This window comes from Bactrocera oleae, chromosome 2 (genome assembly GCF_042242935.1).
Source record: "Bactrocera oleae isolate idBacOlea1 chromosome 2, idBacOlea1, whole genome shotgun sequence".
Taxonomy (NCBI): Eukaryota; Metazoa; Arthropoda; class Insecta; order Diptera; family Tephritidae; genus Bactrocera; species Bactrocera oleae.
This window is the reverse complement of record NC_091536.1, coordinates 2,201,776-2,229,496: the sequence shown is the minus strand read 5'-3', so window position 1 is coordinate 2,229,496 and position 27,721 is coordinate 2,201,776. Positions and strand designations below refer to the sequence as shown.

At 34.1% G+C, this 27,721-nt stretch overlaps 1 protein-coding gene across 1 annotated transcript in view; it reads left to right on the top strand.

Annotated features, from left to right (window-relative positions):
- The window catches only part of Teh1 (tipE homolog 1), a 73,819-nt gene extending 61,368 nt beyond the window's left edge, over positions 1-12,451 (top strand). The window contains exon 3 of the mRNA XM_014242025.3: positions 5,071-12,451. Within this exon, the coding sequence (XP_014097500.1) occupies positions 5,071-5,140 (70 nt within the window). The 3' untranslated portion in view covers positions 5,141-12,451. The remainder of the gene's footprint in view (positions 1-5,070) is intronic.
- Positions 12,452-27,721: the final 15,270 nt, after the last annotated feature.

The following is a 27,721-nucleotide window of genomic DNA, read 5'->3' as shown; positions in this document are numbered from 1 at the left end:
ATATTTAATACAAAGTAGCTTTTCATTCCTAATTTCAAAAACTGCAAATCGAAAATTACAGAAAGTCGTTTCTATGCTTCAAGTATATGTCTGATATGAATCATCCAGTCGTTATTTATTGTCAAACGCACTACCACACTACAATAACGAGCCAAAAATATCGTAGTCACTATTTCTACCGTTCTGGATTGAAACGAACATGTGTTGTATTGGTAGTTGACAGTAAAACCAATATGATATTGGAAAATATGTACCCGAAACGAAATTTGTTGTTATGAAAAATCATTATTACTATTAAAACTCTACGTTGTTAAGTATTTCGGAGAAAATACCATTTCTTGTCGACTTTTTATGAACCGATCTCTTTTCTTTACGAAGTCAATATTTTGTTACTCATGTAACATGAACATACACATATACATATAGATGATACGCAGAATTGAAAAGAAAAAAGCATATGTAAAAGTATGAAGGTCATCACAACTCACACTTTGGGATGCGATACAAGCCCTGACAGTGTATACGCTCGCATCCTTCTATTATATATTGTATATATGCTATAGTGGTCCGATCAGAACAATTTATTCGGAGATGATGCCGTTGTCTTGGACAGTAGTTCATGCCGAATTTCTATATGAAATATTTAAATCTTTTCATCTGACAGCCAAGAATAGATTTATAACACAAATATACTTTGAAGAACATGTCATACTTGGAATAACTTTTGAGAAAAAAATTTCATACAAAATTGAGATAGAACAAAAACCGTTGTTGGGTTGCAATTTATAAGCATACATAGAAACATATGTGTGTGCGTGAATCTACCATCTGCGGTTTGTTAGTTAAACTCCATTTCCCCGAGGAGTGTTTTTGTGGTTTTTATTAACAAACCGCGTTCACACCGCAAACACGGCGTGTTCAAGGCAAACACACATCAACCTCATGGCCGTCTGATGTTCCTGTATTTGCATGCACTCATACTGGTACATGGGCATGTAAGTGCGCATATGCGTGTAATCAAATTAATAACCGCACTCAAAGTCTGCCTTGTGTCAAATAGCAACATTTTTCAAGTGTCCATGGTAGAACTGTATTGCCTATACCATAGCGTGGCAGTCAGCAGGTTCGAGCACAGACAGCAGAGCCAACGAGTATTACATACACACACACATTTGCAGAGGCACAAATTCATACAGAATGTGACAGGTGATGGCGCATCCACCTCGGCTGCACGAGTATAAATCGCAAATAAAATAAAGAATTAATTAAGCCATTCACAGTCGCGGACCATGTGCCGACTGTCTCAGGAGGCACGTGCTGTGGCACATTGGTGTGCACACCTCACCAAACGTAATGCACACAATTTTACTACCACTCACGTCGTTACAGACAAACCGCGGTCGCTTTACTTTTAATTTGTTTTACACTGTTCAGTGCGAAGAACTGAATTTTAGAAGACCAAACACTTGAGTCGACCGTTTTGGAATCCACACCCTGCACCAAGCTGAGCAACCGTTCACAAGTGGTTTGCTAAATCCTGCATAGGTCATAGGAGCACCGAGCTAGACGATAAATCCACAAAACCTTTTGCTACAACATTAATAGCTGAACAGTTGAACAAAATAAAATAAATTATTATAAGTACAAGTAAAATGCACAAACTTATAGATCTAAGGTCGAATATTTTTTGCATGCACTATTCCATTATCAAAACTTATTTGCATGCACATTGGAAATAATAGTTAGATATGAAACAAATAAAACTTTCAAGTATTGCATTTGAGTTTTTCTCAGGCATAGATACAAGCAGATATCTATTGCTGTTGATATTTTCTTTCTGTTAGCTTCAACTTATCATTATAGGGTCTCCAATCTTCGGAGTGATACAAACTTTATTTACATTAATACGCACTCAAAACTTGTTTTCTTTCTCAAAGCAAATCAGTTCACCTAATAATACTCAATATTTTACATATCAAGCTCTACAAGTATAACGTTTATGTTCCAACAAATAAGTCTATAATATTTTATAGCATTAAAGATTCAGGTTTTTATAATGAAAGGGTTTAAGTTTTAGCGTTTTTTTGGATATCACTTTCTAATCAATGCTTTTTTTAAACAACCCCGAATGAGTCAATGGAATTGTGACATGCTTCCCCATATTGCATTTAATACGGTAGACCATTTTCTGGAAGAAGGGCTAGGTTCTCTACAAAAATTGTATTAGTATTTGAATATCGAAGGGACTTTTTTCGTTATGGGCTTATGGACGCAAGCTGCCCATGGGTGATCCATTTCGAGGTTCCATACTTAAAACAAAAACCAACACAGAAAAAAACACTGAATCAAAGCGGGATTGTCCGCACAGACTTTAGACTTTACATACCCCCACAAAAAATAGTCTAATGGTGTGAAGTCACTCGATCTTGGTGGCCAATCGACCGGCCCAAAACTTAAAATTATCTGCTCACCGAAATGTTCTCTCAATAAATCCATTGATTGATGCGATGTGCGGGAAGTGGCGCCGTCTTGTTGAAACCAAATGTCACCGAGATCACGAGATGCAATTTCAGGCGTGAAGTAGTAGGTTATCATAGCGCGATAACGGTGGCCATTGACAGTTACTTTCTCACCGTTATCATTTTTGAAGAAATATGAACCGATGATTCCTCCGGCCAACAAACCACACCAAACCGTTGTTTTTTCTGGATGTAATGGCAGTTCTTAAATCTCTTCAGATTGCTCTTCGACCCAAATGCGGTAATTTTGCATGTTTACATACCCATTGAGCCAGAAACGGGCCCCATCGCTAAACAAAAATTTGCCTTAGAAACGTCGGAACCAAGTTGTTCCATAAATCAGTCCGAGTAGCTGCGAACGGCGCCGAATCGATTTTCCACGGTCTTCGTTTACACTCTTAGCTACGGTCGCTATATTTTCGTCACTCAAGATAGGGGATGGTGTTGCGAATGGTAAGCTCAGTAGGCCGATTATGTTGACCATAAGTTGAGCGAAGCGCGCGAACAGATTCTTTACAGGACGTGAACTTTCGTAATAAAGTTGAACGATATGTAAACGTTATTCAGGCGTAAGTTTTTCCACGATAAGCAATACTGAACAAAAATAACATGACAGCTTGACACGACTCACGCGTGATCTGTCAAAAAAAAGGCCATTGAAGAAGGTACCTCTATTTGGATTTAACTTCTTGTTCCCTTGTTCCCATATATCAAATTATTTGCTATGGGAATGCCCGAAGATGTAACAAGACAAGACGTTGCGGGTGGAAACCTGCTGTGGGATTGGTAACCCTATCCGTTTCATTGAAGGTATTGCATCCAAGATTTTTCAACCTCAGTCTTTCAGATAGTTTTAACAATTAGCGTCCATAAAATGTTTAACTTCACCACATGTGCGGTTTTTGAACAGTTCAAACACCGTCCGTTCCTTGCAAGTTCCCTCTGTTTTAAAATTTCCAACTTTTCCACTAGGGCCAACCAAAACAAAGCTCACCTGCTTGAAAACTACGATTCCAAATGAAACTATGTGCGCCTAGTTGAGAAAAAAGTACATGGTCAGATTGGACATCAGGTGGCACTTAACTTCATTTCTGACACCGTCTAGTAAATTCCTCAACCACCCAACCCTTACAGCTGATTTAACCAAAAATTCCGTTCAAGGAATATGAAAGCTAGACAAAATATTTACAATATGCTCACTTTACGATGAGAAAACGTACTTTGCATCCTCAAACTCACTCCCAAAACGATTGAACACAAATCATCACCTTCGCATCATATTACATCATGCACCAACAACAGTACGCAACTTGCCGCACTCCTTCCGCTTCCGACTCGCTGGAGAATACGAACAACTAATTGCTAAAACTGTGAAAAATGCTTTCCAAATTTTTATTTATGATTTGTGAGAATTGAGTCTGGTTTCCAAAACCACTGTTCATGTAATAATCCAACAATCAAACAGACTCTGAACGCGCAACAACAAAAACTGCCGATTTGAGTAGTTTACAAAACAGATTGGGATTTCAGTTGCCCACAACAACAGGATGAATGTTCCTACACAGGAAGACCTTAAGCTCTCTGTCTGAACCTTTTGCGCGTTGTTTGACCGATAGATTGATTGATTGGTTACGCGCGCACTCGGTGGGCGCGTTAGCTGCATTAATATTAGCTCGAAAGTTTTCGTAAACGCGGCATGCACGATTTGGTCTCAAGAACGTATAAACTCACACAACTATATGTGCTGAAGAACAACTTCAGCCCATAAATAAATAGGTATGGATATGTGTTTATTTCGTGACCAGCACCCAAATGTTACACGGGGGAACATAGATAAATGATGAATCATTCTGTTCGACAGGAAGCGAAATGCTTACGAATACCTTGCAGGATTTTATGTTTACTTTAGCTCAATTTATTTTCTGCTTTAGCCATTACGGGCAGCTGTCCAAATATTTATTGTAAGAAGTTCGAAAACAAATAAAAATGTTGATAAGAAAATTCATTCTTTCATTTCCGTCATTTTCTATTGCTGAGAAACAGTTATCTGGGCTTCTTTTATTACCTTCACTTTCTGTTGCCCACTAATTGTGTAAATGCTGAAGCTTAAGTCATCAAGCCCAACATGAAATTCAAGATGTCATCACACAGACACATCGATTTCGAGGACTTTGTTGTGGTGAGCTTCAGCAAATATTTACAGCAACGAAATTAATATTTATTGCTTATTAACAATAAAGTTACACAAAAGTGGTAAATTTTTGATATACAAATTTTTGAAATAAGAAACAAAGTTAACTTCGGGGCAATCAAGAAGCTATAACACCCCTCACTGGTGTATTTTTATAGCATAAAAGTTGTCCAAACTACAATTTGTTTGGAGCTGGTAGTAATGCTTGTGTAATGCTCCATGCCAAATTTCGTGAAGACATCTTGTCAAATAAAACTATTCACACAAGTTTACCTAATATTTTTTATAATAGGCATATATTTCTAAGTTATTATATATTACTTAAAACTGATTTTCATTGTATGTTTTTGTTGCTTGCAGTGATACATCGATTTCAACGCGCGTCGACATGCTGACGCCGGCCATCGAGGTGTACAAGCCACCGCTCTGACATAAGGATGACACGGTGGAGAGCAACTTGGGTTATCCATCGACGAGTAGCGATTTCTAGCATAGGCTTATCACGACAGCGGAGATCACCGCTACATCAGCTACGGATAATCTATTTGCGCTTCCATCATAGTGTCAATCAAAGTCAACCAGTACCAAAAAATACTAACAACAACAATAAGCATATAATCTACTAGTAGAACAACCCGAGAATTCCAACAACATTTATATACAAACACACATACATACATACAAACAATAACTGCAACAAAAACTAAATCAAAAACAAAAAAATAGAAAAATCACATAGTACAAGTATGTATGTAGGCAATTTGGTTGTATGTTTGTGAGCCGAGAGCGCAGCGAATACATAAAAAGCATGAATGCTTGACGCAGTTAAGCTGGTTAAAGCGCCAATGAATGCAGCACAATAAGCGGTAGCCAGTGCCATGCATACACTCACATTTACATACATATATACATAGCAACATACAAGTATAATGATTGATTCAACTGAATAATTCCTAAGATTGATTACAGTTAGTTACTTAAGTAGTGTTAAAGAGAAAAGATTTTTATGCGGAAATTAGAGAAGCAAAAACAAAACAAAATAATTACGCATGTATGTATGTTAAGACATTATGTATATGTAAGTAGGTATACACACACATGCACATGTATGGGATAGTAAGCGTACATGCAACATGAGTGTGCTGAAAATTAACAGCGCTGAAATTCAAAAACCTACAGACCTAAAATGTTATAAACAAATTGTTATTTTCATACGGTAACTATGGAAATTATATTAATTTATTAAAAATAAACGCAAAACAAGAAACAAAAAATAAATAAAAACCATGTTTGATAAATACGAATAGTGTTATATAATTTAATTTAGGTATAAATGTATGTATGTACTCATGAAATATATTTTATGTGACAAAAAATTGCATAATTAGGAGGAATTAAGGAGAAGTTGAACTAGACCTAGAAAAAACTAATTATAACTGAACTTAGCTTAGTTACAAACAATTGAGAAATAATTTTTGCAAGGACTAATTTTTGTACTGCTGAATAAAAGTACTTAGTGAATAAATTTAATTAAGACGAAATTAACTACTTAAGCATAACGGTATGCAGCTAATTAAACACTCAACTATGCAACGTGCTGCACCCACACACAGTTATAACGGAAGACATAGCAATGGTGTAGCTGTGAAAATGAAACATAATATATATATATAACAGTAAACAGTAAACAGTAAACGCAGTTTTATGATAGTTACAATAATAACACAAACTAGGAACCAAATTAGTTAAGGCATGTGAAATTAGCGTAAAACTTAACAAATGCAAACAAAATAAAAAAAAAATTAAAATAATAACAGAAACTAAGAGTAAACGTTTAGCAAACAATTATAAGTATGCATATATATACTTACATGTAAACACACGCACACAAACTGCTGTATAAGGCACCGTCGAATTACATAATAGGTATGTATATATATAACTGCATATATGTATGTATGTTATTACAGATCCAAATGATAAAGATTATAACCGAAACCAGAAAGCGTTAAAAGGCAGCTTTCCAACAACCCACCCCCCCGAAATGTTACTTACGTGCATAGAGAAGCATACATATGTAGTTTTAATAATAATACTAACAATAATATGGACAACAATAAATTAAATATAAATGCATAAAATACCAGTGTGAAGCATACCAAATAAACTAGCAAGTACATTGCATACTTTGAGGCGTTAGATTGCACATTGTTGCTTGCACACGACTTAGCCAAGCATGCGAAATGCAACGCTGCAGACTACTGTTAGACAACGGGAACGCTTCATCATTGCCAGACCATAGAAATGTCGTTTCAAATTAAATTATTGTATAAAACACACACAAACAATAACAATGCATAGCTGAATTTGCAAAAATGCGAAAAAAATTTTAAAAAATTGAACAGCGTGCAGCAATTATCACACATTCATGCAAAACACACATACACATTCGCAGCGCACGCCTTCGTAATGTCCATCGTCCGCGCCAGCACTTGCATTCTGGTATCATTAGCAAGAAGAATTTGTAATTTTTATACCCTGAACAGAGTAAATTAAGTTTGATACGAAGTTTGTAACACTCAGAAGGAAATGTCGGAGACCCTATAAAATGTATGCATAAATGATCAGCATGATGAGCTAAGTTGGTTTAGCCATGTCCGTCTGTTCGTCCGTCTATATATAGGCGAACAAGTCTCTTAGTTTTTGAGATATCGATCTGAAATTTTGTACCTGTCGTTTTCTCACCAAGAAGCTGCTCATTTGTCGGAATGTCCGATATCGGACCACTATAGCATATAGCTGCAATACAAACGGAACTATCGAAATCAAGTGCTTGCATGGAAAACTTTTTTATTTGACAAAATATCTTCACGAAATTTAGCTCGAATAATTGCTTTAAGCAACAATGCAGTTTTCTAAGAAATTGTTCAGATCGGAACACTATAGAATATAGCTGCCATAGAAAATCAAGTTATTATATCGTTTGTATTTGTAAAGGGTATTATAGGTTCGGTGCAACCGTACTTAACGTTTTTGCTTGTTTTTGACTCTTATCATTTGCGGATATAACAAAGCATAATATTAAATTTTTGTTGCAGTGAATAAATGCAACATTAGAAAAATTTTAATTTTTTATCGTTTATGTATATATAGTAATTGGAGCTAACGAAATGCACCAAAAGCGTGTAAAAGTGTTAACATTTTGGTAAAATAATTTTAATACACACACACAAACAAGCAAGCATACACGCACTCATGTTTGTATTAGCAGCAGCGGTACTTGCTGTGTTTGTTGTTTATTAGTTATATTAAATGCGAAATAATTTTTATTATTGAAATGTTTTGTAGCAGACAATACTAATTCTGCTAATTTAGGTGTATGTGAACGAATATATAAATTTTAAATGTTGAGCAAATAATTGTAAAATGTAAAAAAAAGTAAAAACGGCGATAACGCTTGAATGCAACTAAATATACGCTCGCATACAGTCGGTACAAATGCTGCATGCAAATCTAGATGCAACAGCTTGCATGTGCCTCGAATGTGCGTGTGTTGCGCGAAGTACCGTTATGTGTATATATATATTTAGATATATACATATGTAGATAAATGTTAATGCATCTATGTTGTTGTTGACAATTGTGTACAATTTGATAATCGAACGTTGTTTTTTTTAATAAGTAACATTATGCTTAGGCATACGTACACACATGCACTAAAAATGTCCACAAAAGCATTGCAAATGCGCGTGAAAATCACAAGTTAACTATCTCTAGGTACTATTTTTTGCAGTGCTTATAATTTTTTGAAATTGATCAGTGTTGACAATAATATTTAAATTTGTTGAAGAGCCTGTGAAGAGTTCTGAACGGATCCAAGTCTGCAAATGCACATCCGGTTAAAGACTATCCTCACTCTCACTTTCGGCTTGCAGCATGCGCAATTGTGTTGCGATTCCAGCTTTGGCAGAGATTTTTTTCTTTACGTCAAAAAACTTTTTCATTACGCCTTAGTTTTGATTTTTATGAACGATTATAATTCATTTAAATTTTTAAATATATAATTTTTTTTATTTTTATTTTTGAGAGAAATTGTAAACTGGTCCACAATGTGTAAAACAAAACTTGGTTACTTTGAAGATAGCAGTTATATTAATTTAATGTGGTATCCGCTTATCCTTTTGTACGAATCCAACTCGAATCGAATACAAACTATTATATCTTCGGATCTGTAGTTGTTCGCGATTAGATTAAATTCAATTGTGCCTAGGCGGCGATACGCAGAGATCAACGAATGAGACGAGATATAGTTTTCACAAATTGGGTTAGAATGTGATCATCTCATACCAAGAAGCTTTTCATTGCACATCAGCTACATTCGGAGCCAAAACATCGGAACGGCTCCCGCAAAACTCAATTTTTTTAAACACTATGTAAAAATACAAAAAACAAGGCCTCAGATTACGAACTTGGATTTTTTAGTAGCTTTAATTTGTGGAGATTTTATTTTCAACGAAAAATATTGCCTTTCACTGTTTTCTTTAATTTCGAGTTCGGTGCTTAAATAAAGTCAGACCGATGAAGGGCTATGTGTGCAGTGGTAAACTAAAAAAGGGAAATCATTATTAGTAAAAAAAACTTCTGTGAGCTTTTTATGTATATACATATGTATGAGTATGAATTAAGCAGTATTTATTTTTTAGTTAGAAACTCCGCTGATGACTACAGCCTTAATTTGTGAACGCTTGTAAACAAATCATTTTAAACAATAAAATTGTGAATGAATAGCATCGTGCTTGACAATACAATTTATTAATTTATTACATTCACGTGTGCTAACAAAAGTTATAGTTTTCCACACCACAAAAATAAAAACACTTACATATACATTAGGCTGTCCCTTAATTCCCAAGTCTATTTTTTTGGCAAACGCAACCAATTAAGTTTCATTTTTTGCCATAAAAACAAAGGATCAACTACTCACATATATTAAATATGGGCTTTTTTACACTATGTCATAAGCTTTGTCTCAAAATAAAATAACTCCACAACTTAGAAAAGATGCTATTTTAATCTAAATTTTGCTCTACAAAAAAATTCTTAATAATTTTTTTCATATACATATTCCTTTAAAAGTTATACGCATTTAAAGTTATGCATCAAATGTATGGATTGTATTGATGTAGTACACCATGTCGTATGAGCAACACAGAATGTATAAATCAGTTGTGTGAATGTTCAGGTCATTTAGTATATAAGTTTAAACGCGTTTAACTTATAAAGGAACGATTTCTGGAAAAATCATTAACATGGTTTTTGTAGAGCGAATTTTTGTTTGAATAAGAATATCACTTCTTCAAAGCTGTCGACTTTCTTGCTTAATGCAAACTATAAAAAATCGCACATTATATACATGGGAAAAGAAATATAATTTCGGCACGGTATAAATTGAAAATAAAGAGCTTGTTTACTTTGCATACTTTTTTAGTGCAAAAACTGAATCTTTAGTGGGCGATTGCAAAAAAATAATCAACAACGGACACCCTAATACTTTAACATAAGCAATTTGGAAAACTAAAGATAGTTTAATGAAACAAAATGTTTACAAACTTATTTTAATGTATACTTGTATTTGTTCAGTTATATATCATATTTTATTAAAATTATTTTACAATAATGTTATTGTTTTACTTGTATGTATGTGTGTTATTACCTCGGTTCTCATATTTCACTAGATTTTTTTACTTTTACTTACTGTTTTTGTTTTTTTTAAAGCAAATCATTTTTGTTTTCAAGTATTCTGTTTCACTGTTCACACACATCACACACAAGAAACAAATTGGCTTCTGCGTAGCTCCATTTAGCTAGAATCAGCTTCAGAGCTCTACTGAAAATCATACCCGTTATTATTATCTAAAGTTCTTTTCGCCATCTCATCCATCACAAATCGCCAAAGCTTCAGGCATACCGCATTAGATTCATAACTAAATTCTGCATAGAAAATTGCGCAATGTTAACATTATATTTAAGCAAAACTTATCAAGCATACACATCTGAGCATACAAACATACAAGCATAAGTTAATTTATGTACATATAAATAAAAAGAAATTAAATGTATGTATGTCATAATGAATAAAGAAGCAAGCATATATGGTACACATATACATATACGTAGATGCATACGGTAGTTAAGCATGTATGTGTATTGTATTGGTTAGCCGAGTGACATTGTTAGAAGTTGTAACTGTTGGATGGTAGCGAACACATTTATACGAATACATTAGACTAACTAGTAAGAGTTGAGTAGATAAATATAACCATGAAATACGAGTATAGTAGTTTACAAATCAAATTGGCAGCGAAGTCATCGGAATCGGCGGGTAGTAAACACATGTGAGTGCGTTAAACGCGAAAACTCTCGTGGTATCTCAGCGCTGAACGTTCGTTCGAGTTTATTCGAATAAGCGTTAACTAATCAAATTCGATTCAAGCCAACAATGTACCATATGAATAACTAGCGTTTAAGTAGAGAAAATAATGAAGAGATAAGAGACAACGCTTAAAGATATTCGCATAGAAATAAGCATAATCGCAAACACCCATTCCGAAATACTAGATAAGTTGAGAAAACAAAGCGTATGCATTCACATTTTTATAAACACACATTAAAATGGCTTTTTTATATACAGCATGTATACATATGTATGTACCTACATATAAACCATTACAAGGATCAGTGCAAATTTTAAATCTTTACGCAGTAATTCAGTAAAATCAGTGCAAAAAACTTGTTCGAGGCCTCTTAAGAGATCCACATCTGAATATATTCATTACCCTTGTAAAGTATAGCTGAGATTAAGTAGTGACCGATTCCAACACAACTTTTCTCGCTTTGCGTGGCAATTGATACTTTAGCAACGAAACAAAGAAAGTAAAGGGTAAGTCAGTACGAATTTTTTGCTTTCCGTGTTTTTATCTAATAAAAATGGCGATCTTTCTTTTCTTCCATTTTCCATTCAAGCGTACATTATTATCTGCTAATTATTTTCTCTGAATATCAATAGTAAATATCACAGATTGAGCGATATTTTCGGTTAAATATCACCCAGAGGCGCTAATGTCCTCATATTCAGTGTATTAGAGCTTGGGAAGTTTTGGTCCGATTCTGACAATTTTTAAATGTGAGATGGCATACACTAAAGGTACTCTTTGTGCAAAGGTTTGTTCCGTTGTCTTCATTAGTACTAAACTTATCTACAATAAGGTCAAAAAATCATAACGAATTTAAAATTGTGATATACGGTAAGTATGCGTAGTTATGATCCGATTTCGCCCACTTTCACAATGTTTGTCAATATAACCCTATCCGCCAAATGAGATTTAAAGTTGTCGAACGGTTCCTGAAATATTCGTTTGACCTAAATTTAGGCGTTGCCTCGCCTATTGTCTACTTTTAACACCGTTTCCTTTGAAAACCAGCATAGCTGAACACTTTGATTAGTTTTCAGCACAACCTTTATATGGGGAGTGGACGTGGATATCATCCGATTTCACCCATTTTCAATGAGGATTCTATAGGAAACCACTTAGTGGTTTGTGAGCTATGTATACCAAACCTATAAGGGGGCTGGACCACGTTCACTTTGTGAAAAATCTCAGCCCTAAGGTAAAAAGAAAAGGCAACCAAAGATTTCTGGACCACGTTCACTTTGTGAAAAATCTCAGCCCTAAGGTAAAAAGACCCAAGATTTCGAAACATCTAGTTAAACTCCTTAATATTACAAATTCGAAGTTCTAGGCAATTTCCTAAAGGTAACTATTGCGATAAGGCGATAAGACGAACACATATATAGCAAAAAATTAGATCAAATTATGTTTAATAGTCATTATCTCAATTTTTAGTTCTTATAAGCCATTCTTAGTTCAAAGTAGTCAACAAGAGAAATATAATGAGAGTAACATAACAGTTATTTTAATTTTTAAATCTAAAATTCATGTATAGATTTAAAATTTGCATCTCTAACGTGTAACATTATATACAAACTTACGCTTCATTCATTAATAATTATTTATATAATTTAGTATATATTTTAATGCTCCATAAAAATATATTTTGGAGCAGGTCACCTGAGTCAGACATGTGTCTATGTTTTCATTTTCATATTGTATCAAACGGAAAACTCTTAAAAATTATTTTAAAATTAGCGCCTATTATCAAGGTAATATTTAAGAAGAAAAATATATAATTTTAAAGACAAAAATTCAAAAATGTCGCAAATGACTGGCTTCAAGAGGTCTTCATTCAAGATAAACATGTCGACTTGGTTAATGTAATTTTTAACTAATTATAAAAATAAAATACGGAGAGAAATAATAACCGATGAGAACATTGATATATTCAAATGCAAATTGAGAAATAGTAAAGTTATTAATAATACTAATAATAAAAACAATATCATAGAAAAATAAACACAAAAAAATTTATAAACTATATCCGTTGGGCAAATCGTTTGAGGTAAGTACAAAAGGCATTACGAAAAAGTATGAAAAAAATTATAATTTCTTACCTCTTCATAGTTTTTGATTCGTCATCTCATTGATATAACTATGAATAGCATAAGCGTTCGTAATATCGTCTATTCGATTTGTTACCTATAGTACGAAGATTCTGATTTTTTCTTCGACCAGCTCGAAAAGAAAAAAACGATCAGCAGCGACTATAATAACTAATAATACGCTATTGTAACATTTTATGGCGAAAGCGCTCTCATCGGAAATTATATTGAATAATAAAACCAATTTTGTAGGAAACATTTTTTTCTTTATATAACAATACGAAGCATTCAGCCTGCCTGATTTGTATTTCGTCTCACCTCCCGAAATACATATGTTCTACAACACTTAAATAAACAAACCATATTGCTGAGGAGCAACTTAATTTAGTCTGTCATGCGCACAAGTTTATTATATAATAAAGGAATATGGTACAGATTATCACTTCTACCGTTTATAAATTGCTTACTAAAAGGTTGCGAAGTACACACCCACATATTTGTGACCAATGTAGAAACCCTGGCACCCACAACAGTCAAATGGAAAATATAACTGCAGAATGAAGGGAGATATCATCATGGTCAACCGCGACTCACAACTCAAAGGCACCAATAACACGTGACTCATGATGAAGCTTTCCATTGGCTATTAGCTCCGATGACTAGAAAACCAAATCAACTGAAATGTGATCAAAAATCATTAGCGTCAGCAACAACCATGACAACATACAAGTATGTATGTAGATACAAAGAAGTATTTATACATATGGTGTAGGTATTTTTATTTAACACAAGCCCTCACTCGTTTACGTAAACACATACATAGAAATATGCGTGAACATTATTCGCAAATTCGATCCACATCATTGACTAACCCAGACAAATAAAAGGGTGGAACAATTAAAGTAATAAATATTAAATCGTTTCATACATTATATTGGCCACCAAAGTTGTTTTTGTTATTTACCAGGACGGTAGCCCTTAACCTTACATTTCCACAAATTTAATCAAAACAAAAAAACCCGTTGACTTCGGTTGCACCGAAGCTGTAATGCTCTTCAAAAATACAAAACATTCCTTAAAGAACTTGATTTTGACCGGTCAGTTTGTATGCCAACTATAAGCTGTAGTGATCCGATCACAACGATTTCTTCGGAGATTGCACAGATACTTTGGAGAATAATTCATGCCAAATTTAGTTTTTTTGCTATTCTGAGCAGAGCACAAAATTATTTTCAATTTTAAAGATAGTTCACTTATATTTCATAACACAAGGCTGCAACAAAAATACTATAGGGATGTTTTCAACTGCTTTATATGTATTTAATTGTTCTGAAAATGAAAAACAAAATTCCTGGACGTCAGGTTATTTTGCAAAACGCAAAATTTCATTAAGAACAGGGGGGTATTTGGGGTTAACTTAAAATCATAAATAAATAAGTACAATTTTATTTTGACTATTTTTTTTTTTAAATGTAAACAGGCTATAACTATCATTCCTTTCTAAGTAAAGAAGGTTCTGTGCGAGCTAAATTAACAAACATAAACCAGAGAAATTATTGTATGTTCTCTGGTACAATGTCGTCCGTGCGGAAGTTGAAATTCATCTGGTAGTCTCTGTTATATTTGTGACGAATATATAGTATTGGAGCAATAAATCAATATAACGGACTTTAAAAAACAAAAGTATACTCCGCATAGTGCATGTGTTGAAGACCTTCGAAATTGACTTAAGCTTGCCAATATATGATTCGGTATAGTTCAAAACAAAAGCAGTCAGTTCTATACCCCAATCTGCAATTAGCTATCAGTGCCCAAGTCCTCTGGTACCTTGAAAGAGATTCCAAGCTCTGAAGAAGATTACAGCAACATCTTGAACCCGATGGCAAGTCAACTTTTGAGTTTGAAGATAACAGCAGCCCGAAACTGTTTTCCCAAGGCGAGCCACATGATTTAGTGGGAGAATTTAATCTTTCCAAAAACGTTTGGATCAAGCTCAATAGAAGGAACTAACTTTTGCCACGAGTGGTTTAGATATCGTGAGAGGCAGACTACTTCGTACTATGTCCAAGAGGAAGAGTTGATATATTGCACCAACATTGAAGGTTTAATGGATGCATTTAAGATCTCATACGACCCAGCACAGCGGCAGATTCTCATACATTCTACAAAAAGAAGCCTTAAAGCAGCTGTGGCCATTTCTATGCATTTCAAGCTGCTTTCAAATGAGTCTAAAAGTAGTTGTAGGCTATGTTCTTCATTGCCATCTTGAATACTTTACAGAAAGTTTAAGAGATTGGAATGAAGAGCTAGGTAAATGATTTCACCAAGATATTAAGGAGATAGCAAAGAGATACCAGGGAAAATGGAGCGCCTCAATGATGACCGACTACTATTGCCGCTTCGGAGAAACCTTCCAGCTGCTTCGTACAAGCAAAAATGTACCAAAAGGAGTCTCTCTGGGAAAAAGAAATTTGTTTAGTACTTACTAATGAAAGCATTTTATATAAAAACAAGTTTTATTTCGGAAATATAAATATATATTTTTTTTAATATAATAACTTATTTAATATAAATAACATACCTACATTCACAGAAAACGAGGCTTTCTGTGACAAAATGAAAGTCATTTTCGGATTCAGCGCACACAAAAAAAATGGAAATACCCAAAAAAATCAAAACAGTTCTCAATTTTTTTTTCAGACTTGTGTAATCATTCTGAAAAGCATATAGAGCGTGTCACAAAATCAATGAAAATTATAGTTAAATTGCTTTGATTGGGGTGGTTTTCCTGTTTCACACCTCTGAAAATTGTATTAATTCAGTTGTTTTACTTCAAACGGATATTCTCTGATAGCACTATTTATGTATATCTGTATGTCTTCATTTACGAAAATGGCATCATTCTGTATTAAGGATATAAAAAGAAGAAACCACATACTTACAAACGTTTCCCAAAATAAAAGCGTAGAAAATAAGAATGTCACATATACTTGTACATAGCTTTGTTACAGCTCAAGGCTTTGCATTTTATAAATAAATACAAATATAAGCATTTACCTACTTAATAGCCTTTTAATGCTAAATCAATTTTAATTTAATATTAACATTTAACGAAGTACTTAATTTCACCAAATACTTTTGCTTACTTCGAAACTGCTCACACAAATTAAATGGTGTATTGCAATCACAAAACTGACTTGTTGACGTTGACCTTCAGTAAGCAAACGGGCAACAAACAAGTTCATGCAACTCACCCCCTGCGCCTAATTTCATCGTTGCATTGATGAGCAGAGCCTTGAAAACTCCGACAGGAGTTGTGCCTACACTCTCCCGTGCATAACTACCCACCGCCCATTTAAGCTTTCAACGCAAAGCACTCATTTGCCACTATCAATGCCCTCTCCCCCTCGAACTGACGTGGCTACATTGGCACCTCAAATGCTGTCACTTCTAAAGGCACTCACTTAATTTCCAACTCCGATTTCTTTTAATTTATTTTTTTTTCGTCGTCATTGCACATTTACACCCACGGCCATGTGGTTATAGCGTTCTTTGCGGCAATCAATTAAACTCGTTTACCCCACTTACTTAACGGTGCGCTGCTTCAATGCATGCGATACCATCGCCCGGTAGGCGCCCATCCTATCCATCCATCCCAAAAACGCTTACGCTTCAAGCGTATTGAATTTATTAGCAGCTCGTTTTTGTTTTAAGTAAATAAAACCTCGCATGTCTGCCGGAAATTTCCATAATTTTCAATTACACTTACCTTGGCAGTGAAGCGTATACCGGTATTCGGTAAGTAATTTCAAGTCACTAAAATTGATAGATTTTGAAACTATGTTGTACTTAGTGGTCTCCATAATAGCTTTTTAATTGGTCAGCTTCGTCCAAAGCATTGCATTTAACAGCTGAGATATTAAAAACGCTCATTACAAACGATTCCAACATATTTAATTTTCCTTGGCCACCCAATCAGTTGTCTCTGAAGATACTGCAATTAAAGGCTAGCATACAACCTAGAGCAATATTCGAATATTACCTTAATAAATGGATAAAATTAGTAGACCAATCCACTAATCCATTAAACAAAGTAATTATTTTCCGTCTAACATAGGGACCTCAACAATGGACTATGCTTGCTTATAACAGCTGATGAATTATTTGGTTCAAGTAAATAATCGTTTAACTTAAATTTTATCTGACTTTTGTCAATGTTCGTAAATAACACATCAAATAAATGTCTATAAATAACTACATATCTACATGTGTGTTTGTATGTATGTGTTTGGCTGGCTGAATTGCACTCAGGATTGGCGTATTGAATTTGATCTATTTCTGAGTCTAGCAAGCTGTGGTTAAATTAAACAAAGCAATTTTCAAAATTACACTAAACAGTCCAACTAACTAGGCCATGTCATTAAATATTAGTGCGGTAGACCGAATGAGTGACAGACTGGCCCATGTAGTAAACGCTGGAACATAAGAAACAGCCCGATCGATGGAAAGCATTTGCACCACACACACCCTTTTGTGTGCTGGATAACTGCTTGCATGGGTGTGTGTACATATGTATTTAAGAATATACAAACATATATGATGGAAACTAAATGTAGAAAAGAAACTTAGTAGGCAATAATAACGTCCATAATCACAGGTACATACATATATTACATATATACGAATACTAAATTAGGGACATGTGAGTTCTATGTTCACTCTCTGCTAAACATGTAACCGAAAGCTGCCACTGGAACAAGCACAGCATATTTCGTTCTATTTAACAAGTTTTTCTTACTTAGAACCGGCGCAGTCTTGTATAAAATCGTAGAAAAATCTACAAGTCGATTATGGAATAATTTTGAATCCAAAAATATCTTTCAAAACATACACCCTTCATACTAAGTAATTTTAGAAAACTTTAAGATATATACATATATATAAATGATCAGCATGATGAGCTGAGTCGCTTTAGCCATGTCCGTCTGTCTATGTAATCATCTCTCAGTCTTTGAGATATCGAAATTTTGCACACGTCCTTTTCTCCTCAAGAAGCTGCTCATTTGTCGGAAACGCAGATATCGGTTCACTATGCATATAGCTGCCATACAAACTGAACGATCGGAATCAAGTGGTTTTACGGAAAACTTTTTCATTTATCGAGCTATCTTGTCCAAGGCAATGGTGCAATCTCCGAAGAAATTGTTCAGATCGAGTCCTATAGCATATAGCTGCCATACAAACTGATCCATCCAAATCAAGGTATTGTAAAGAATTTTTTGCATTTATGAAGAGTATTATAACTTCGGTTCAACCAAAGTTAACGTTCTTGTTTTAAATTGGCACAATAAAGTGAAATAACAATATTGGTCACCGATATTCCAGCCCGATATATTTTATATCTATAATTGAGTTAAGAACAAACATATTATTTATTTGTTGTCGTTGCTAAAACCAACGATTAAATGATATAATATTTAAGATTATAGTGTTCTTCAAACCTTAACTACTTTGCCTCTCGTATCCCTCCACAACTTTCCACTTCGAATCTTTTTGTAATAATATTAAACAGATGGAAATAAGTGCCCGCGCTAGTAATAACATAGTTAGCGATAGGCCAAAATATTTCGGGATATTATTATACTTGTATATATGGAACTTATCGCTCTCGGCATATAGGATCGGCATGCCTACTAATTGTCCAAGAGACATTGCCATCTTATGGTATTTAAAACTGTTTGTATTCAAATCACCTAAAAAGTGAGTTGGGTGAAAATGTTGGAAATATATTTTTTTGAAAATCATGTATTTTGTTCATATGGAGGGTAATTAGCAGTGGCACTTACTAGATACATGCCTACTATATATGTGCAAAAAACAGTTAAGTTAAAGTCATTGGAGGCCATATACCTAATGTGTTTATAGCAAATCAAACAAATGCCAGGCCTAATCAGAGAACATTCGCACGCCAACTTACTGGAATACATTCACGTAAACATATAATATACATATGTATATACATACATACATACATATGTATATTATAAGTAAGGTGTTTGTATGCCAAGTCCAATTATGCGACCTCCACCTCACTCACGTAGCGAGATACAAGTTGGTACAGAAACGTCGAGTATTTGCCACCTTCCGAGCAAACGCAACGCCAAAGTGAATGACATTGAAGTTCCAATAGTTTACAAGCATTGTATTGTACTCTGCCTCCTTCGTATAGCCGACCAGCCGACCAGAGTCGCTTATTTAGAAAGCTTTGCAGTACCACATACGAGAATGTTCAATAAATACTTAGTCTCACCGCCCGCAATGCCAGCATTGCACAGCAATATCGCACGGCGATTTGATTAATGTTTTTGGAAGGTAAATCACATATTGAAAAGCGTAAGGGCGTTTGGTTGCTGAATACAATGACTCTTCTCTTTCGATAGCGACCACCGAAAATTAGTTAGTTAGAATTTTATCGGGAGCGTACGTTGGTTGACATGCAGGATAACATATCAAAAGTCAATACGAAATGCATCCACTGTTAACTGAAGTAGAACAAAAAAGAAGCTTCTACGTAATTTCGTATCGAAACATGGATTCATTGGAAGACACCAGAGACCAAGGTACAATCGAAACAATAGTCTTCTCGCGCCAAACCTGCTCCGAAAAAGGCGAAGACTGTCCTATTGGGCCGAGAAATTATGGTCGAATTATTGCGCCCATTCAATGTCGAATTTAAGAAACAAATATCCCATTTGCCGAGTAAAAATATGTTTATCCCCCTAACAACTGACAAATTGGTCAAATGAAGATACAAACTGCTGCCTCATCCACCGAATTCTAAAGATTTGACCCGCGCGACCTCTTTCGGTTTCCAAACTAACCGGGCAGATATTTAAGTCGACTGAGTTTACGACAGCAAATGTGGAATATTTCATTCTGCTTTATAGGTTGCCAACTGACAACTTAAGACATTCCAACTATTTATGTTGACTGATTGATCCATTTGTATATAATACATTTTTTTTTTCATGTGTTTGGGCACTTGCCGATTCATGAGCGCAGAAAAATCAAAGACCACCGCGAGGCCCACCGCATTCTCATTCCGAAAAATCTAACTCCCACTGTAAAACACGGCGGTGGAGGCGTAATGATGTGGGTTTGCATGGTCACTGCAAGTGTAAGAAATTTTGTTTTTGCTGAGGGCAAGTTTATACTTGTACCAATATTTTGAAGGAAATTGGGTACATCATACACGTTCCAATATGACAATGAGCCCAAACATACAGCCCACGACGTACGTATGTGGCTTACATATAATACTGCACATGTTCTCTCACTTCCCCCACAGTCAGCAGACCTCAATCCAATCGAGCATTTGTGGGATGAACACGGAGGATACGAAATAGATGCATCACCACTAAACCCGAATTAAAAGCAGCCTTATTAGAAGAATGGCAAAGAATTGGAGAGGAAACAACTAAAAAATTGGTACATTCTATGCCAAACCGCTTAAATGCAGTTATTAAGCAAAGTGGTATGCCAACAAAATACTGACTGCTCGATTTTTCCTAGTTTTTCAAATATCAAAGGAAAATGTGCCAATATTTTTTTCCATATGATATACATACTTATTTAACTTTATGAATTAATGTGCTTTGATCATTCATTATACATTTAATTATTACATAAAAGTAATTCAAATATTAGACATATATTATTGTATAAGAAAAATATGAATTAATAAAATTTTAATTTCATTGAAAGCGATTTCTAACAGTTTTACCGATTTTTTCTACTGCGCAAATACTTGTTTCCGCCACTTATATATTTAAGGATCATTGTTATAAAAAATAAAATTAACTTAATGTAGTAGTCTGGTACCTGCGATTTTTTTAATGCTTTCTTAGGAATATTTTGTTTAGAAAAAATAAAATTCAGTCAGTTTCATTTTGTAATAAATTATTTATGGTATCTCAGAGTGGACAAAAAAATTATTTTTGTCTATTTTTTTTTTGAAATTTGTTTTTCGTAGCACTGAAGTAAACGCCTCAAAAAAAAAGGGTGGTGGACGGCCTCGGTGTTTTGGTCGCTTGAGGACATCGGAAATAGAAAAATCAAAAACTCAAAAGGAGTATTGTTCTGTGAGCTTGTCGTTCTGGTTGGAACTACGATTAAACAATTTCGTTGAAATATAAAAAATGGTTGACTTCGAAAAAAAAGTGACATTTTTTTTAAATATAACTCGGGCTGTAAATTGGAAAGTTAGGGATAAAAAAATATCCTAGTTCCTGCGAGAGCTACTGATGAGTAAAATAACATATTCAAATTTCAGTTCAATCGGTAGCAAGAAGCAATTAATATAACGGTATAAAGCTTAGCAAAAATAATGTTTTTAAAGAATGCCATCTAATGACTAAAAATTGTGCAAATCGAAGCAAAATTGTTCAAGTCCCTAGGTACTGAATATGTGAACCCCAGTGCCTATAGTTGACTTTTTACCGAAAATGTCGGTCAATGTGTACGATATATAATTGAAATTCATATAATAAAATAAATAAATGAAACTCTTGATAATACAATAGTATGTCTTTGTGTCAAAGATGGGTTGAATCGGATCAATGCTTCCTTCAATATAAAATTTTGCCAACACCTGAAGTAATTTCCCGGCCTTTGATCCTTGCAAGTTGCAGTGGTATAAAATGCTTGCTTATACCCGAACGTAACCCTTGCTTACTTGTTTTTTTAAAAATTTTAACGTTCATTAAGTATAATTCAAAGTATTGCATCTGGATAACATTAACGAAAATCTCACACATCTTGGATTAAAACATAAAAGTCTATTTTGTAATGCCAATATCGTGTTTAAAAAAAAAATTTGAACTAAAAAATTCCCAACCCAAGTTTCGACTGAGGTTTTGTTCGTATTAATAAGATGAAAAACAACTCCCCGCAAGAACACTTTTTCAAGCACAAAATTCGACATATTGGATTGGAAAAAAAATTATTGTTCATTACACTTTAAAGGATTGTCATTTACTGAAAAGACGCACAAAGCCATTAACTTTCAAACGAACGCATGTTCGGAATAGTGGAACAATGGAATAATAATCAAGTTATACACCCAATAATTCGGCTTGGTTCAAAGAGTGCATTTTACGGTTTCTAATTAAAATTGCATCGCATGCATAGTAGCTATTTTTGTGATCCATTAATTTATGCAAATTGAAAATTGAGTCAAAGAAATAATTTTTCACCTTAATATTGCCAGATGCAGCACAACTATATAGCTCACTAATAATTCGGAAATGTCGCATTCCGTAAGGCGGGCCCAAGAGAACTTAAGTAAATTACTCTGTTAGTGCACTTAGGAGTTGCGTGCAAACTTGAAGTGCCTTCTTTGGCCATATTAGCAATTTAAATTTAAATGCAATTTAAAAATAAATTCCAGATGTTTTTGAACAAGCATGTTTACAAGAGCCGCGTGCGTCCTGATGCAGCAGCGAATCACACTCATGAATTATGCAAATATTCGCATTTGTGCGCACCGACACGAAAGGTGACATTTCGCCGCTGGATAGGCAGTAGTCCGTCCATTTGGCAACCTCTTTGCAACTTGGCTACCAACACTAAGCAAAGCAGCTAATGAGTTAAATATGTATGCTTGGAAGATGATTTAAATATTAATATTGACAAATTGACAAATTTCTGACTTATTGGATTTATGGCAATTCAGCAACCGAAATTATCAGGCACGTGCAATAATGTCAAAATGAAAACATCGAATCCACTAACGGCATCATAAGATGAAAAAACACTACTTTATAATTAAAATACATTTAATTTATCTAAGTAGAATCTCTTCTGGATATTTCTTTCAGTCCAGCATCCCTCAAAACAGTCGCATATATCTTCGGTCACACATTCGGTTAATGCGATTTAGCTTCGAGCTATAATATTGCCAAAAAATACTATAATACTGCCATCACTTTTACTCAATCGTGAGAGATACAGCCCTTTCGGGCTCAATTAGCACTAGCTGCGCCATTTTATACACTATTCGTTAAACCTTTAAATATTGCTATCTCGTTTCATTGTTGAAAATGAAACAACTTACTTCCGTTACGCTTTTTGTAGATAGACATTCATGGTTTGGTACCTGTTCCAAGAGTTCTGCCTCAGGCTTGTGATAGAGCTGGGCACTAGCAGGGGAAGTGGAGAACCGTTTCCTTACTCCCTTCGAGGTTGCAGCTGCGGGAAATATTGTTTTAGGTAGGTGGTAAGTCTATGTATACTTTTCCTGTATCTATCTAAAAAGTCCTTAGTTTTTATATTGTCATATTTTGGCCATGTCTGGTTCGCTATCTTTCATGTGGACTATTTATGGTATATACCCTTTGACTCAATAAAAACTAAGTTATATTGGTAATTTTTATTAAAAAAGCTGTTTGGTTGGTTTTGGCTTGAATCGATCGAACAAATAAATTTCTAAAGGGCCAACATAACTAATAAATAATGAAACCAATTAATAAAACACTTATTAAATATTCATAAATGGGGATCGTGGGAAGGGTTAAGAACAAAGAGCACTTAAGTTGTGATTTTTCGCTCGAAATGTTCTTAATTTTGAATATTTGTGATTGTTGTAGGTATATTCTACAAAACTTGAGAAAAACTTGTAAACCAAGCATAGTAGTAGCGCAAAGTGAGAACACTGCTTCTTTACACTTAACAGTAGGTTGTTTGATATCTAAATATAATTATATTTAAATTATTATAATAATTTTATTTAAAGAAAAAGAAGTTTTGATGTATCAAACTGCAAATCGTTCGTACTTCTGAAATTGGTTTGGACTTCGGTTACTTTTCGCAATTAGTTGCCAAAAAGATGAAAAGTACTTTTCCGAGGTATTGTTCAGTCGTTGACATGGAAAAGTGGAGAAATAGTTTTCCATGCCATATGCGGCGACTTAATGATAGTTTGTAACACCTTGAACTAATCGTTATTTCTAGCGTATAAGTAAACCAATCAGTATGAGATATATCCTATTATCAATAGGTGTGAATAAACTACTTAAAATAATGTACCGAATAGGGTAATCGAATGTAATGATTTCTTCCCCGGGTAGCTTCTTTCCGTGTATGTACAAAGGTCAATTTCGAAAACATTTAGAATATTTTTATTGAAGCTATTTTTTTTTATATAATATGAGTCTTAAATAACTTTAGTTAATAACAGTTTTAACCCTTCCCTAATTAAGTCAATTTAGCCATGAATTTATATAATTTTCATATATTTTAAGGTATCTATCACCAGTGCTCACACGTAATTAACATAATAACAAATTAAATCATATCCGATTATCGATTCAATCGCAATACATAAAACCAATAAATATAACTTTAAACTCTTATTTCCCGAAATGCAAGAAATACTTTGGCTAGACATCAATTCCTCTTAACTGTCTGCCTTAATTTAATGTAATGAATGCAATTTAAATTTAATTGCCTTGTTTTGCGAAAACACGTGCAATCTTCAATGGCATATTTTCTAATCACCTTGAACACATGCAAAACAAGATAATTTGAATACGGAAGAAAAATCAATTATGTTATTGTATAAAGTTACATTAAGAATACATACAGAATAATTGCTATAATATTTAACATTAAGCCTCTATGAAGTCGTCTTGACAAACAAGTTGCGCCCATTGGCGACTGCATCTCCATGACTTGTTTGTAAAAGTTCCTTGAATTTATTTTTTCTCTCAATTCATGTACAAGGATTATGTGAATTTTTAAGTGTCGCAGTGAAAGTTTTGCTATCGGCTGCTTTAAAGTTCTTGCCGCAAGCAAGATGGCGAACAGTGTGGCTTGAGCGGGCAAATACGTCACACAAATAATTATACTATGTGGATTGCATCTCTTCGACATAAAGAAGTTAAATTTTATGACCAAGAGATGATATCATTTACTTTCATTATGTAATAAATTAAAATGAAGCAAGTAATAAATTGTAATTAAACATATGAATAGAAAATCATATAAAAAATATAAAAGATTATAAGATGCATAAGAATTTGTACATATTTTTATTTTGATTTCTTAAATTAAAACTAAATTGAGACGAATAGCATAGACTTAATTAAAGTTTGCAATAAGGACCTATTATATTTTAAGTCTCATACTGTCTCGAGAGTGGAGATATTTTTATGGGATTTGGGTTTGCTGCCACTAAAAAGTCTATGTCGTTTCGATTCAGTCTATGCCAGAAAGTAAATTCTACCAAATCAGTGTTCAGAAGCTTTGGTACGCCATTGTTGCACATATGTTTAATGAACTGATTTTCGTATAATATTCTTAAAATTTTTTCGTGTTCGTTTTCTTTTCTCAAAATATTGCATTCTAATCAAGAAAGTGTAACATATTCTACACTTTACAAAAGATAAAAGTGAGAGTTACCCAGCATGTTTATTTATCGTTTTTTATAAAAATCAATAACGGAAAGCGAAGGTCATGTAAAAAATGGAATATTTTTACCCCGCGGTTATAGGTGATAGAACGATTTCTTCCTTTGTGGGTACCAAATAAGTAAAATTAAATTTTGATAGATGAAACCTTGATAGACTGAATTTAATATATGGAGCTTATGTCGTCGGGAGTGTCCATCTATGCCAATAGCTTCTCTCGCAATATTGTCAACTACATTGCAATAAAAAGTAATGATTTCTTAGAAATCGAAAATCACAGTTAACGGTAACAAGGTTCAATCAATGTACACATCCATACAAGTATATAACTACACTCACTGCCGTAAAAAATTAATAATATTTTTTGCACTATATTTTTAAAGTCGTGCCACTGTGCAGTGAGTGCATAAGTTTGTACTCGGTCTCCTGTGGCAACCGCAGCTCCTTCAGCTCAACTAATGCACCAACACACTCGCAATATGTTGCACCCAAAAACTTCCACATGTTATTCGCAGTTTTATTTAAGTGATTATCATAATTTAACATACCCAGCCGTAGCAAGTGAATGGTACTCGAGAAATTTCTGCATGCAACTTGAAATTTGCGACGTACCGTTATGCAGATACAAAACTGCTACTTGAGAACCTCCGCATAAAGCAGGTATATGCAGAGTCACCCAGACCTACAACCCATACCACCATATGTAGATATGTATGTGTAAATATGGGCTTGCATTATGTGTCATATCTAGAAAAATGAATATTCGTGCTTTTGTAAGTAAAATTGCAATGGGCTCGCTGCTGGCTGTGTTTCTATTTACATAATTTCTGGGACAAATGCCAAAATTTGTGCTCGTCAGCAATAGCAATGATTGTAAGTATCCTTAACTATCTGTAATTACCATTTGACTAATGCGGCAAGTGTGCCGATGATATTAATAGGGATATAAATAGCTGTATCTTTCATTCAAATTGCATTTACGTAACGATATGCATCACGTTCAACGTTCTTCTTTCTCCCATAGATAGAACACATACATACGTAATATTGAATTGGATGTTCCCAAATTGTTGCAGAGTACCTAACGGCAAACCTAACAAATATGAATGTAATTTCGAATTAATCTACCGATCAACCGCTATCTACGATAAAACTCAGTATGACCATAAAAATAAGCACAAATGGTTGCAAGAAAATCAAGGAGGATAGACGATATGCCGAGCAAGCCAAAAAATATATTTTAAGAACATATTAACAGTGCTAATCCATTCAAAACTTACTGTTAATTCGAAATAAATAATAAGACTACGTTTTACTAAAGATTCGAGTGTCCAGCCCTGGAACATAGCAGATATTAAACAATTTGCTATTTTCTTTAGATATATAATATTACAGGTCATAGGCTCAATTAGTTTTATATGTATATTTTACTTCCCGTCAGTGAAAATTATATAAAAATCATCCTCCAATGAGATATATCTGACATAAACTCAACCGAAGAGTCTAAATTTAATAAATTGGGTTGATGTGAAAATGATATGAGGTTTAGACTAAAGGTTCACCAACTCTATTCATATTCAGCGTTAAGCTATTAATAAAATTTTATATTTCTTTATTCTTTACTCAATTTCATTGAAATACCACATATTTTAACCAACCTAAATGGTTTAAAGTCAAGTGGAATGTCGGAAATCACTATATAGGGTGTATTGGCGGCAGATAAAGGTCGGAGCTTGTTGTATTAACCTTTGACATTGCTCAGATATACTCGAGAACATATATCATACACTGACCGACATATTCGACATAGAGTTTCTTAGAATAACGAAAATCATTACATATAGTATATGGGAGTTTTGGTAATTCGTGGCTAAGATATCTTACATGACCAATAGCCAACCGAAAGTTTGAAAATCTTATAATAGGTATATGGCAAATATGGAAGAGTATTGACCCGATTTGATATATTTTTGGCATTACTACATTA